We start from the raw sequence: 15,965 nt of genomic DNA on the forward strand, positions 1-15,965 counted from the left end.
TTTTTTACTTTAGTGGAATGTCATAATCTACTACTTCATCACTAAAAAGAAAATGTTGAGCTTGCCCAAAAATATAATAGCAGCAGGAAACTGGAATCTTACTGTCATTTCCTGTTCAAAGCGCCTAAACATCTGTTCTCGTTGTTGTAATAGCTTATTACTGAGTTGCTGCTGAGCTCGTTGTTCTTCTTTTTGGAGAAGGCGCAGCTCCCGTAATTCTTGACGACTGGCATTAAGGAAGAGGGAAGTAATTTTAGAGTCATCAGTATCCAAAGTGAAGTTAGAATTCTGAAGTAATATGACTAATAACTGAAGAATGGAATTGAACTACTGCATTGAGATAATGCAAACTGTTTCTTATAGTCTAATACAGTCCACAGTATACGTGTGTGTGCATATTTCTGTGTTTGTGAGTCCATATGTGAACATATATTATAAAGATTCTTTCTCATTTGAAATGGATATTTTAAAACTCACCGAAGATACCGAAGTTCTTCACTTTTAGAATCACTGTCAGTGACTATTTTTGAAGTAGTCACACTTACTTCTACACCATCAATAATGAATTTCCGAGTTTTCTTTAAAGTCTTCTTATGTCTTTTGGTTTCCTACATAAAAAATGATGCATTATTTCTTGATCTCTTTAAAATATGGTGTCAAGCTATTTTTTTATAATCAAGAGTAAATAAAATCTGTTTTAATGTATTCCCTATAAGGAAATTCATTTCTTCAACTAGATATTTCCTGTCTTTATAATTTTGAATATATGAATAAGATGGCAATAATTTCATAAATAATTACTGTGTACAGTAAAATATCAGTATCAACTCTTATAAATATCTACTATTAGCTAATTATATCAGTTATTAGGTGAATCTTCTAATGATCACAGAGAAATAATGAATGAGATTGAAACTGCAAATTAAACATATGAAGGAAGAATGAACAAGCTGAAAAGAAAGGGAAACCAAGTTGTGATTGGATGGACTTGCTAAAATCTTCAAAAAGACAGAGCCAAGAACTTTAAAAAAAGAAAAGGCACAGTATAAATTGGCATATAAACGCAGCAGAAAGAAAGATGTTTACAAGGGTGGAAGGGTATGAGGAAGTAGGTACGATAAAAGCATATCTAGATTCAGTTGTATCTGTTCTCTTATCTATTGCTTTTAGTTTACTTTGTTTGCTATTTCTCACTCAAGGTTCTGCAGTTTCCTTAATACCGATGATTCCGAAAGAGAAGACTACAGAGACATCTATGTATGTTGATAATCGGATCTCCATTTTATAGGAGAAATTAAAAACCGAATACCACAGAAGAGACATTATATACAGATTGCATAATAAAATGTCCAATAATAATCTAAACTAAATATGATTGGAACTGTAGCCTTTGGATTTTTGTAGTACAGTCATTCTTTCCATATTCAGAAGTCATCTATATAAAAAGTACCACACAAACATTTGAACTAAAAGACATTTACACAAACACACACACACACATATATATGTGTGTGTGTGTGTGTGTGTGTATGTATATATAATTAGAAGCATGTCTATGCAGGGAAAGAGAACTCGCAACATTCTAAGGACACAGTGATATGGAAATTTGTAATTAATTATGGTAAATAGAGAAGAGTCTATAATTTGCATCCATTCAAATTCATAACGGGCTTAATTTTAAATTACAACTTACTTGTAAAGATATTGATCCACTCTCTTTGTTTTTAGTGAGGAAGTTGGAAATTGACAAATTTAAATCAATGCTGCTATTATCAGCTGTAGAACCAGTGCCTGAATCTGTATCATTTTCTTTAGCAGTTTCAGGATCAAGACATTGTGTATGTTCAATATTATTCTGATTCTTTGATTTGTCTTCTGTCTCATTTTCTACACAGCTAACATTAATACTTGGTACTGGAGATGCCTCATGTCTCAAAGGTTGTTTTACTGTACTATCTTCAAGATGATTTTTAATAGATAAATTATTCTTGTGGTTTTCTTCAGCTTTGATCTCTAATTTATCACCAGGTTGTGTAACATAAACCTCATCTTTTGTATTGATTTCTTCAGTTGTCTTTTGTTTTTCAGCATGTATAGCATCATCCGATCCTGGTTTCTGTTTCATGACCTCCATTTTTGTTGTTGAAATGTTGACCTCAGTTTCCTTTGAGGTGTTTCTCTGGTTAGAATCATCATAATCTCCCACTCTCTGTTGCTGATCAATATCTGTATCATTCTGAATAAATGTTGGTTCAGAAGTAATTTGTCCCTGAGCATCCTCAGAAGTACACTTTGTTGGCTGTTGGCCGCTTTCAATCACTTTAATTGAATCTGTGATCTGAACCTTGGTAGCAATATCTCCCTCTTGAGCACTACTGATCTCTTCTTTCATTGGTTTCTGCTGTTTATCAGATAATTCTTCTATATCTGTCATTTCCGTATTTGCATTTGTTTCATATTTCTGGTTTTCAATTTCTTTCAGAACATCACCTTCACATTTTTCATTTCCTTGTAATTCCTTAATTGCTTTACTTTTTTCTGTTGATATTTCCTCTACCGCTTTGTTTTCCTGGATGAAACTTTGTTTTTCTTCTTGCATATCAATCTCCTTAGAAATTGTTTCTCTAATTTCTGCACAGCTGGCTTCAATTTCGAGACTAATTTTATTTCTGTTCTCACCTGATGATTCGTTTGACAAAGCATTTTCTTTTTCTGTTTTTAGATCAGGCTTGACATTTATTATAGATAACACTGTATTGATTTCCTTTTCTTCTTTCTGTGCTATCGTGTCTTTATTCACTATGACATTTTGATCAGCATTTTCGCTCTTTTTGGCTTCTTCAACTTCATGCTGTAATGCCAATTCATTCTCTCCTTTTTCAGTATGACTCTGCTTGGCATCACTTATGATTTTTGTGAATACTTCATCTTCATTTCTGCCAAGCTCCATACTTGTCTTTTCTTTTTCAATTGTATTACTACTTGTCTCTTCCATGGATGAACGCTCTAGTCTCTCCGAAACAGATTCCAGCATAGATGCATTCTGTGAAAGCTTATCCTCTTCCGAGCTGGCAATACTGAGGTCAGATGAGGCTCGCTTATTTGCAGGTAACTGCTAAAATGGATATTGAAATCATTTTTAGTTGTACATGTAATTACTTCAATTTTATTCACTATATTGCTGAAGTTAAGAATATGTAGAACTTATAATAACAGTAAATTATAGAATTTATAGTAGAACAACATCTCTGGATAGGCTTCTTCCCAATGTGCACCTTTTGTCATTCAAATTTTCTTTGAATCTAGGAATCTGTACCTGACAAAACGATATTGCCTTTATATGTGCAAGCTAAAAACTTCTGCATTACAGCATCTGCCTTCAATGAGATGGGTGGCTATATAAAATTTGATAAATAAATAAATAAATAAGCACACTTTACACTTCTGTATTTGGCAACCTTCCTTAAAGGAAATGCAACTTAGAACCCATAGGTACAAGTTTACATAGATCTAAAATCTGTTGTTTTATTTTATTTATTAAATGTATTGGCTATCTATCATACCACTGGGTAACTGTTTAACTGACATACATTCAGCTACCTCTGATTACCTGCAATAGGAATGGAACTTGTACCTGCCATTTTATTGCTAATGAAATCTTAAAAATTCTTATGCTTTGGAGAAACACAGAATACTCAAAACAACATAGGACAAATCAAACAAGCTATATATAGTTATATTTATATTATGTAAATAATATAATCTACTTTAATATGCAAGTTTACTTGTTAATAGAAATTTACTGTTTGACAAATGATGGTATATTATCAATTGGTCTAGGTCCAGTTTGCTATTTAAACTACTTAATTGTTACTTAAAATGTATACTAGAAAGCTGGAAAATTATTTTAGATATTAATTGGGAGAGCAAATCAGTTTATATGACATTTAACACTGTAATAAAAATGTGCATTAACAAAAAGTAACAATTTATAAACTAGGCTTGCAGCGCAAAGTTTCTTTTTAATGTACACATTTTAAATTTCTCACTAGAGAATTTTCGGATTCCTCCTCTTCATCTTCATCTTTTCCATCCTCTACTTCTTCAGTGACTTCAGCCTTTGCTTCTGCAATCAGCTCTCTGATTGGTTTATTGGAAGTTACAGTAACAAATGGATGCTAGAAAAAAGGCATACAGAATTTAATAAAAATTAAAAGGCTTTAAATTAAAATTTTGAGACAAGACAAGTAAAAATATAGGTTTCTACTAAAAGGCTTACAACTCATTTTTCTATTGAACACTTCTTGTATAAAATTATTTTTTAAAAAAAAAAACCTTTCTATTCTTTAGTACTTTCTTATATTTGGAAGCCTAAATGCATTTCTATTTATTTATTTATGCTTAAGAAAATTACATATATTGCAAGCACAAACCAAAATTAATTTTCTGGATAATTGTTCTCAAATGAAAGTGGTTTCATTTATGGATATATTTTATCTTAAATAATGAATTTGGGAAGAAAGAAAGTCATAGGCTAATTCAATTTCACAATTATGAATGAGACCTCTATACATTCTAGTTTCTTAAACAACATCCAACACTACTTGATTAGCATTAGAAATCCTGCATTTGAATTTATTTTCTCAAACCATTTCTTCTAAATTCAACGATTTTAAGGCTGTTAAGCCCAGAAATTTCTGCAACTCTAATTTACAAATTATCCTTGTAAATATGAAACATCACCCTTTTGGAACATGGTAGTGAAATCAAAGACATAAACAGATTCCAAAATTAATAAACAAATCCCTCCTAGTTTAACCTATGTTAATTTCAGCTCAGCTTAAAAATGAATACAATTCTGTCATTTTCCATACCACTACGGGAGAAAGGTTTGTCTGGTCCTATCTTGTTTTTCTCCAAATGGACATTTAATTAAATTTTAAAGGAAAGTGCCATTTGTACATTTGAGTATATCTTCTAAATTGTTTTTATCATTTAGCTGCAGGAGTAGAGTATAAATTACCAGTGTTTCAGATTTGTATTTCCCTGGTGGATGCTTTTACAACATTAAACATTATACATGTCTCATGTTAGCATATTTACGGTATGTCTTCAATTGTAGTTTCTAAATTCTATATGATTTGAAAATGAAGTCCAAACAGTAAAGTATTTCATTCTTCATACCTGCAAAAGTTCAGTAATGTTCCATCTGGCATCTACATTCTTTTCCAAACATTTCTTTAAGAAATCCTTAAAATCAGCAGACCTACATAAAAGCAATTAAATTGGTAAGTTATAAAGGTAAAATTGGTAATTAAAAGTTAATTATAAATAATGGTCAAAATAAAATTCAAATAATTGACAATATTTCCATTCATATATAACAGGCAGTTTTCATTTATTACAGTAATATTAATATTACAATATAAAAATTATTGTCAACTTTGGAGCAAGTACTTCTTTTTGTCAGTTTATTCTAATACTGATAACAAATAGAATAAAATAACCATTTTGATGGTTGTGCCAACGAAGGTGGTTCCGACTTCGCTATTTTCAGCAGAACACGCATTGGATTTAATTCATGATGAGGTGGTTCTATTTCAGCCATTTCTATTAAAGTGACACCTAAAGACCAAACATCAGCTTTATAATCATAAGGTCTGTCTTTAGATGTCTCACACATGACCACTTCAGGAGCCATCCTAGAGTAAGAAAAGAAAACCCCACATTGTTAGCAATAAATAAGGCCTGAGCCAAGACCTAACTCACAAACTAAGGAATGTAAGATCAATATTGTTTATATTGTTGTTACTTGAAGAATGTTGTCATTTTTCTTATTTTATATAGCTCTAAAAGCATACTGTTCTGACCCAGCCTTCACAGAACAGAAAGACTGCTGCAAGGAGTTAACTGAAACACTCGTCCTTATCAGCTCCTTAAGATAAATGCAAGGCTGTGAGCTCCCAGTCAGAAGGCTGCAAATTAAGTCAAAGAAATAGAGAAACCTCAGTTCTGGCAAGGCAGTATTTGTCCCAGGAAACACACAAGAAGCAAACTTTCTAGAAATGCGAATGGTAGTCTGCTATAACCACCCTTCCCTTTTCCTCTTATTTACTCCCCAGCCAGGGAGGGGCCATTCAGCTTCCATGTTTGTTTTGCTTCCAGAGCCCACTCATTGTCCTCCATTGTTCCCCTCTCCTATTTGTTCTACACATACAGCAACAGGCCCCAGCTGTTCCTCCGTCTCATTCATCTGACTCTAAAGGAAGATGCTCTCCAGTGGCTGGGAAATGCCAGACAGCCCCTGGCTCTATCTCTGTGTTTGACGCTGAGCATCCATCAGAGCCTTCCCCAGGCTCCAGAATTGGCCCAAGTTCTTCCCAACCTCCTCATCACCTGAGTCTGCCGCCAGCTCTGCTGGTGGGCCACAGCACGTACAATGTTATATGTATAAAGGTTATCCTCAAAAGGCTATAAAATGGCTTACCAATATGGAGTGCCAATGAAAGAATCTCGCCTCTGGATTGTGCGTGTATTTTTAGCTGATACTCCAAAATCCGCTTCAACAAATGAAAAATATTGATTTAGAATCACATAGGAATTTGCATTTGTGTTTCAAAGTGATCTGCTTTGTTTCCTACATTTCCAAATGAAAAAACATCATTTCATTCTTAACTGTCTCCTGATTCCATTTTAACTTTCTCATTTTGCTCCAAGATGTATACTTGGAACAATTACTTCATGCATTTAACATTTAAACAAATATGACAATTTTTTTAAAAAAAGAAGAGACAAATGACATGTATATCCTTTATGTTGATTTAAAGTGAGATTCAGTGAAACTTGTCAAAAGTCTTATGGTAAATAGATCAACTTTTATTGCTGTCTTTATATACATACACACACAGAGGAACAATATTAAATGTACATTAAAATACTAATTAAAAGATATTAAATAAGTAAAAGAGGAACAAAGAAAGGAAAGGGGAGAGAAATTAATGCTAAAAGATCTAATAAATATAGTTTATTGGACAATATTTTAGCCTCAATCTCCCACACTAAAGCTGCCTCTAAAGAGCAATGCTATCAAAGCATAAAAGCAAATCATCAAGTCTGTATAACTGCAAGACATTACAATAAAAAGCAAGTATGAATATGATACATTTGACCATGGTTTTTTGATAGAATTTCATATGCATGTATGGCAGGAAAGCAATTTCCATTAAGATGACAATTTCAGGATTTAAATGGTACTTGAACAATCAGAAATTAAACAATATCCTAGTCAAGGAACTATTAATGGGAAAACAACACCTCCACCAACACTGGCAGGGCAACTTGTTGCATAAAAACAGAGAGAAAACCTCATTGAAGATATTATCTAGTTGGGTAATAAAATGTCTGCAAATAAATAACTATGTTCAGAAAACACCAAGGACTCTACAGTTCAAGCCTGAGCTACATATAGACTCTTCTATTGGCATTATCTGTATTAAGGTACTTCATGCAATGGTGAAAAAACAGTTTTCTTTGAAACTGAAATCAGCTAAAGCAGTTCTAATTAAGGTCCTATACTTAGAAATAGCTATCTATATTTATTGAGAAACTATTACTGATACTACACTAGTATTAAAACAATGTAACTGTCTTCTACTTTAAGAAATAGAATACTCACCTAGTTTAATATCTCCATCCAAAGTGAAAAGAATGTTGCCAGCTTTCAAATCTCGGTGAATGATCTTGTTTTCATGCAGATAATGCAGTGCCTCAAGAGTCTGCCTGCAAACTACTCTGATCTGTGGCTCCGTCAGCGGTCTTTCCAGTTCTGCAAGGAAAGCATACTCTTGCATTTAAATATCTTTTGCCAAAAATCTTGATAATTAAAGTAAAATATGCAGGGGTTGGGGAAGAAGTGTTATATAGATTTCAACATTAAATTATATAGATTTCAACATTAAATGACATAGTTCCAAGCTTTACCAGGTAGACCAAGCAGGATCAGATAAGTCAATTTTATATTATTGTAAAGCTACATTAACAAAATCTTGCAAATTTGCAAATACCACCATCTCCTTTACAGCCTGAGAAATTAGGGAGGGTTCCTTCTGGACCTCTTGTCCTGTCCACTAACCAGTGCAGACTCTGTTGTGTCTTATCTGTTCATTAGGCAGCATCTCTTCAACTTCCCAAGATCTTTCCTACTAGCATTACACATAGGTTTTAAAATTAAAATTATTTCTTAAAATCATAGTCTAATAATGTTCGCTCATTTATTTTCTATTTCTGTAAATTGTACAAAAGTGTTAGGCATTAATGTGTTCATAGTTTTAAAATAACAGAAGCTACCAATGAAATTATCTATTTTTCCAACATTTTGAATTTGTTGTACTTACCCAACATTACTGCATCAACTGCACCACCAGCACAGAACTCAATGAGGATCTAAATATTTAGAGAAAGTAATATAGATGTTTACTTTTCAAATTGGCTTGTTGAAGAACAGGGATTAAGCTCAACCACCTACATTAAATTTCTGGTTAGAAGCGTGCAAAACAAATTGAATGTGAAACATTTTAAAATGCCCACTTTTACTTGGAAAGACTTGCTTCAAGCTTGAAGAGGTTGTTCCTGTCTTCCTAGAAAGTGTTCTGACCTTACTGGTATTGTCTGCTCCAAATTATTCATTTCTTAATTCAAAACAGCTTGCCCTAAGTCTGGAACACCTCCAATATGGTAGGATCAACACCAGAATACTTTCCATGAGGACAGAATGGCTATCGTCAAACCTCAAAATTGCTTTCAGAGATTCTGAATCAAAATGTTTTGTACATCTTTACTTCTGAAGTTTTATTAGTTTCTTTTTCTATTTTTTTCAATGATTTGACACACTTAATGAGACATGATAGGTTTCTATTATCCATAATGTTGCAATTCCATTAAACTCTGGGGAAATTAATAAATTTGGTTAATTTCATTAAAAGATCCAAATCCTCTGTAATTCAAAAATCAAACATTGAGACATAATCTTTATATGTCTTAGAATAAATTAAACATAATGTATTCATTTGGATGATATGTGGTGTGAATTTTGAATATGATGACAACCTGTATTCATGCCTACATTCTTTAAGAGCTTATTTCACCAAATTTGTTCTATTGAGAATTAAATAGAAAAGAGTCATGCAGCCTGGCCTCTGTATTTCTTTTATTACATGAAATTAAGCCAGAACATAACGAATGAATAGAACAGAGTATGAGGTCAGCAAATCTGACTTGCCTTAATAATCAGCTATCAGTTATGCTTTGTTTTCTTCTTTCTCCCTAGTTTAGTGTCTTTCAGACTAATTAAGCAAATCCTGTTCTTTGGAAACATGAATGGCAAATGCAATTCATGGCAACATGGCATTAATCTTTCTTCCTCTTTCTAAGTGGAAAGGGAGAGAGAAATTATGATCCAATTTTTCTCAAGAGAAAAGGGAGAATAAAATCACCAATGCATATACAGTGCTATGCCATAACATTGTTAATTGCTGTCCACGACAAAAGGTATGATTGTGCTCATTAAGATTTAATGTTATATATAAACAGGTCATTGTAATTTATTCAACAAATCATCAAGAAAATCCTAAGTTATAGTTATGTGAAAACTCAATCATTCACATGGCAATGGGATAGGTATTATTCAAGCTATTAAAAATGGTGTTTGACATTGTGTTCCCTTTTTTTCATATTTTTCACATATCCAATTGCAGCATGACAGCTAAGTTCACAACAAAATATGAAAGAGTGATTGAATTTTATCTCTCTACTTTGGCTGCCACAGCCTGGGCACTCTAGCCTAAATATGACATTGAAGACAGTAATTTTCTTTGTACTTATGCATAGATAACAATAAACTCAGCCAGCAGAGTTTACATTATTTTGAAATATTTAAAATGTTAATAATTTCCAATAGATGCAGTGAATTGCAAATCTGTCTCTAAAAATGTATTTTTTAAAAAGTGCAGATTGCATGGAGCCAATGTCAAGATTGTACCTTTTCTCCATTAAAGCATAGTTGTGAACAAAAGCAAACACTTACCCAAAGATTATTTTCATAATAAAAAGCATCTAGCAATTTCACAATATTAGGATGATCACATGATGCTAAAATATCAATTTCAACCATGTAGTCTTCAAGTTCTTCTTCGGATTTAGTATCAATGACCTTTGCAGCAGCAAGGACTTTTGTTTCTTTGTTTTGAGCCTGCAGAAAACATTAAAGCAGAACTGGTTGGTTGTTTTAGTCATTTATACTGAGGGCATTTTATCCAAGTGTTCCTCCATGTTCTGGATATTTTCTAAATACATACTAGAATATACTGGATCACCTAGAAGGTATTATTAGCACTTTCTTCTTTAATTTATTCAATGCAACCTTTTCTTTTTCTGCAAAGCCTTCAAGCTGACACCATCTTATTGAAAAGTCTTAGCTAAGGCAGAAAGCACAGCACATCTGTGTTGTCTAGATCAGGGATGTCAAACTGGATTTCTCTGAGGGCTGGATCAGCACTGTACTTCTCCGTGGGCTGGCCGGGGGGGAGACAGGACAGACGCCTCCTGCAACATCCTGTTGGCCAAAACGGGCTGTGGGTGGGACTGCTTGTGACCCTCCCCACACCCCAATTTGGCCGGCAGAGTGTTGCAGGAGGCTGTCCAGGCCAAAAATGGGGCGCAGAGGGCTTTGCATGGCCCCAAGCCCCATTTTGGTCAGCAGAGTGCTGCTGGCCATCCAAGGCGGAAAAGAGGTACAGGAGCCACGTGTGACCCTCCTGCACCCTGTTTTGGCTGCCAGTCCTGTGGGCCAGTCCTTTATTATTTCCAGGCTGGTCCCGTGGACCCGATTTAAGTACCCTGCAGGCTGGATCTGGTCCATGGGCCTTGAGTTTGACACCCCTGGTCTAGATAGTAATATAATCTGCCTATTTCTTCCAAATATCAATGGTAAGGCTTATTTCCATTTCCATTAATTGGGAAACCAAAATGTAGAAAACACAAAGCACATGAAAACTAAGTCTACATAGGAATTCTATGCATGTAAAAAGCATGTGATTTACCACTATGCAATGGTTTCTATGCATTTCCACTTTGCTAAAGATTTCTGATAATTCAAGACTATGTACTATATTCAGGTCAGGCTCTTATACTTAGGAGAGCTCTAATGCTTATTAAGCTTTTGTAGCATACTTCAAAATGTTTTACATAATACGATAAAGTCACTTTGCTTTGCTGATTCAGGATAACTAGTTAATAATTATTTATTAATTAATTTATATGCATGGATATGGTAATTATCATATAGTCAAAAGTAAAAAACCTGAATGCTATATCAAGCCAGTATTACATAAACAACAGATGGAAACTGTATTTTGTATCCAAAAGAAAATTACTTCTATTACTTCAGGAGAAAGAAGTTCAGAAAATCTGAATATTGATTGCATCACTGTATAAACAGAATTCACATATAGTTGTTACAGGATTCTTTTGCAATGGCCTTATTGCTACAATAAATCTATGTTCTCAAAAATATTCTTGTAGTATTTTACCTTTAATTGAAAGAACTCTGACAAGTTTCATATAACTCTTAATATTACAATGCTATATATATATTATCTGCATGCAGTCACTCACTGCTGACTGCATAAAACAGATTCCTCACAAAAAAAACTGTGTCCAACAACTTGAATAAAAATAATTTTAAACATTACTCCTCCCCCCTCTCTACACACATGAATGCATGTATAGAAAACTATCACCCAACAATGTTCTTTCTCAGAACTATCAGTAATAACAATGATATATTATTCAATAATATATTATTATATATTATTGTGTATATTTATTATTCTTCCCTCCCTTGAGGAAAGGCACATATTTGGTGGTATATAGTAAATGCACTCCTATGTCAGGATAAATAGTAAAGGAGATAGAATTCCCAAAATGTATGTTTGCATTAGCTGAATTTTTAATTATCTGAGCCACATTTTGCAATTTTATCATAACAAGCTTATATAACTATCCCTCAATTTTCAATAATCTTATGTCTCTTTATTCTTCCAAAATATTTTGCTTACCCACTAAACATAGCAATCTTTAATTCTATCATTCTTTATACTATTTCTAAAAAAGACTTAAAACTTAATACTTAAACTGGTTATTTGATTTTTCCACCATACAGTTTCACTGGACTCAACTGTTACAATGTCACAGTAAAAATAAAATTAAATAATTAAAACATACAGTATAAATTGCAAAAGCAAAACTAAAGTTGGAGAGAAATATAATTACAAGAGATGGAGATGAATGTTAATGAATGGCTATATTAACAATTTTTTAACTTTTAACAATTTCCTAAAAGCTACCAGGGGGAGATCAGTCTCATCTCAATGGACAGCCCATTCTATAGTGTTGGCACTGCTATGGAGAAACAATAACTTGTAGATTGTCTACTATGATATTCCAAAAATCTGGAACAACGTGAAGACCACACTACAGAATATGATCTAACAGTCTGGGACTAATTTACTTGAAGAAGGCCAGAACTTTAAATTGTACTAGGAACTGAACTACATCTTGTACAAAGCTTGCCTTATACTTGTAATATGCTCCCAATAACAAGAACCAGCAGATATTGGTCTCCATATTCTAACTAACTGAAATTACTACGTAATCTTTAAAAGTAGCTCCATCTAAAATCATTGTAACAGCAAGAAATAACAATGCCACCAAAATAGAAACCCATGTACAAACAAAACCATATCTTGTTTAGTTTCAATCTGAGCCAATTCTCTCCCTTCAGACCATCATAGTCACCAGGCTTTGGGATAGAACATCAACAGCATGCTAGTGAGATAGTTGGGCATAATCAGCATACTGATGAGACCATAATCCTGAATTGCTGGATGACCTCCCTTGGTAATTTAAATCAGATGTTAAAAAACAGGAGGGGACAAGGACTGTGGTACCCCTTAAATTAGGACCCATCAGGCTGCAACAGATTAAAACTATTCACAGAGGAAAAAGAAGCAGCACTGCAAAAAGCCATTTTTTTTTTGCTAATCTAGAATCAACTTTAGACTATAGGGATTTTCAAAATAATTTTAGAAGTTCATGGCACCAATCCACAACTTTGTTCCTAAAATATTACACATACTTAATATGATTTAATAGGGCAATAAAAGAAGAGACACAGTAGATTAAAAGGCATTATCCCTTAATTCATTCATCAATTATTGGAGAGCTATAACCTATGTAATTAAGAATTATCAGTGTGCATGGAAGTCTAAGTGCCTGCATAATTTTATATACAGCTTTAAAAACCTTACCTCTTCTTTTCAACATATTATTCAGAAAGAGTTTCCTAGAGTAGCTTGTGTACATTAATAAAAAATGAAAACATTTTTTACTTTGAGGTTTGTAATCTCACAAGAAAAACCATTTTAAAAGTTTGCTCTAGCTGGATAATTATCAGTTCCAGTTCATAGGACCATTACTAACTGCTCTCTGGAAAGATTCCCAAATAAGTTCCTATGTTCTTGTTTTTCAAGGCTCCCTCTCATTTATATAGCCACACTGCTTAAACTCATTCTGGATGGTTCACAATGCAAAACATAAAAACAAGTAGTAGCAAACATAACAAAGCTGATATCCCTAAAAAACTATTATCCAATCAAATCCTACAGGTGGGGCTTCCATTGACAGCCTGGTCCCAAAGCCAGAGGCAAAAGTTAAGTCTTCAAAGTTTTCCAAATGGCTTATATAGTCAGGACGATCTGGACCTCTGGGGAATGTTCCATATAAGACGAAAGGTGCTGTGACAGATAAGGCATGCTTCTTGGTTTGCATTAGATGGCAGTTTCAAAGAAGAGACTAGGAATAAGCCCATCATGTCAGATGTGGTGGAGCAGTTAAATATAAGAGATTGACAGTTCCTCAGTAACCTGGACCAATAGCATATAGAGCTTCATATATGTTAAACAATACCTTAAATTAAACCTGAAAGCCTTGCATCCCACAAAGCAAAGGTATTCTAGTAAAAAACTATAATTTATCAGTTTGCATCCAAAACTCCCGGCACTTGTGTGTTCTGGAACAGCAGATTCTAAATTGGTGTTCAATGGCAGGTCCATTTAAAGCACACTGGAATAGTTCAACAAGGAAATTAGGCCTGTGTTCCAGGAGGAGCACAACTGATATATTAGATTTAAATTGTGCAAGGGCTTTCATGGCCATGAATGTCACCTACTCATCAACTGGGAACTGAAGTCTATAAGTACTCCCAGGGCTGAAGTGTACAATTGAGCATCATCAATGTATTGATGGTGCTAATCCCAAGATGACAATAACCACACCAGTAGTTGTATGTAGATATTAAACAGGAAAGGAATAGGGTTACTATTTGGGCACCTTATAATATTTAATAATGACTAATATTTGCAAGTCATTTTGACAGGATATGTAACCTGCAAAATGTTATGCTGCCAATCATTCTAAAGTGTGTTTCACAATGTGCAAAAAGGCATTCTTTTCTTAAGTGTTAAACAATCCCTCCTGCTTTAGACTGAAAAACAGCAACTCACAATGTGCAAAGTCTCAGGATAAATTTATCATTCCATCTACAGATATGAAGGACTGCTTTTGAAACAATTGACTCAACCTTCCAGAGGATCAGAGGGTTTGAAAATGCTATCATGCTTTATGAAATACCCTTTCCAAGAGATTTGGAAAGCTTATCTGTCTGTCTATCCAGGCTCTTTCAAAGCTTTTCTTCCAATGTTGTTATTTTTTTTCCAATTCATTATATATTCATTCTTTTTCAAATGAATGAAATTCAAGAAACTAAGAATAAATTATAACAGATTTTTCCCCCAAAAGTTTTGCTTCCTGAGCTCCTATATACTTTTAGAATGTATTACTGCTCCTAAACATTTGATTCTAAGGAAATCACAGGATCACTGGGTAATAAATTTTTCCAAAAGATTTGCTTCCTGAAAGTTTTTGGTGATAGGCCCCTTCAAACTGAACACAAATATGATTTCAGAACAACTGTATAATCTAGGAATCTTGAAAAATGTATTAACTTTTAATGACTATAATGTATTTAATTGTATAATGTTTCTGACATGAATGAGTTCAACGGGGCCAACAATTTTTTGCTGCTCAGTCTGATATATTTTGCTGCAGTACCCAACAATAGTCAGTCAGCACTGACAGAAAAACCAAAGGTACACATATAGACTGGGTGAAACCAGGCTCAATAGCAGTAACTGTGAGAGGGATCTTGGAGTCTTAGTGGACAACCAGCTAAATATGAGCCAGCAGTGTGCAGCAGCAGCCCAAAAAACTAATGCAATCTTAAGTTCTATTAACAGAGGGATACAATCAAGATCAAGGGAAGTACTCATACCACTCCATAAAGCCTTAGTAAGACTACACCTAGAGTACTGCATCCAGCTCTATAAAGCCTTAGTAAGACCACATCTAGAGTACTGCATCTGGTTTTGTTCACCATATTATAAAAAAAAAGTGCAGAGAAGAGCAACCAGGATGATTAGGGACTGGAGGCTAAAACATACAATGAATGGTTGCAGGAACTGGGCTTGGCTAGTCTAGTGAAGAAGGACCAGAGGAGACGTGATAACGGTCTTCCAATATTTGAGGGGCTACCACAGGGAGGAAGGGGTTAGCTATTGTCCAAAGCACCTGTAGGCCAGACAAGGAATAATGGATGGAAACTGAACAAGGAGAGATTTAACCTGGAAATAAGGAGAAACTTTCGGACAGTGAGAACAATCAACCAATGGAACAGCTTGCCCTCGGAAGTTGTGGGAGCGCCATCACCTGAGACTTTCAAGAAGAGATTGGACTGCCATTTGTCAGAAATGGTGTAGGGTCTCCTGCTTGGGCAGGAGATGACCTACAAGGTC

The 15,965-nt window shown here is 34.1% G+C and overlaps 1 protein-coding gene across 6 annotated transcripts in view; it reads right to left on the reverse strand.

Annotated features, from left to right (window-relative positions):
* The window catches only part of SLK (STE20 like kinase), a 42,422-nt gene that overhangs the window by 20,052 nt on the left and 6,405 nt on the right, over positions 1-15,965 (reverse strand). For 3 of the 6 annotated variants that reach the window (XM_087932792.1, XM_026704717.2, XM_087932790.1), the window contains exons 3-12: positions 10,082-10,246; positions 8,394-8,442; positions 7,676-7,825; positions 6,488-6,560; positions 5,508-5,702; positions 5,185-5,266; positions 4,050-4,178; positions 1,694-3,112; positions 478-608; positions 103-226 (exon numbers count right to left, since the gene is read on the reverse strand). In XM_087932792.1, coding sequence (XP_087788918.1) covers positions 103-226; positions 478-608; positions 1,694-3,112; positions 4,050-4,178; positions 5,185-5,266; positions 5,508-5,702; positions 6,488-6,560; positions 7,676-7,825; positions 8,394-8,442; positions 10,082-10,246 — 2,517 coding nt within the window. Of the gene's footprint in view, positions 1-102; positions 227-477; positions 609-1,693; positions 3,116-4,049; positions 4,179-5,184; positions 5,267-5,507; positions 5,703-6,487; positions 6,561-7,675; positions 7,826-8,393; positions 8,443-10,081; positions 10,247-15,965 lie in introns of all 6 variants that reach the window. The other 3 variants (XM_026704715.2, XM_087932791.1, XM_026704716.2) reach the window with 1 other exon arrangement.

The sequence above is a fragment of the Pseudonaja textilis genome, chromosome 4 (assembly GCF_049901715.1).
Source record: "Pseudonaja textilis isolate UNSWEBS1 chromosome 4, rPseTex1.2, whole genome shotgun sequence".
NCBI lineage: Eukaryota > Metazoa > Chordata > Lepidosauria > Squamata > Elapidae > Pseudonaja > Pseudonaja textilis.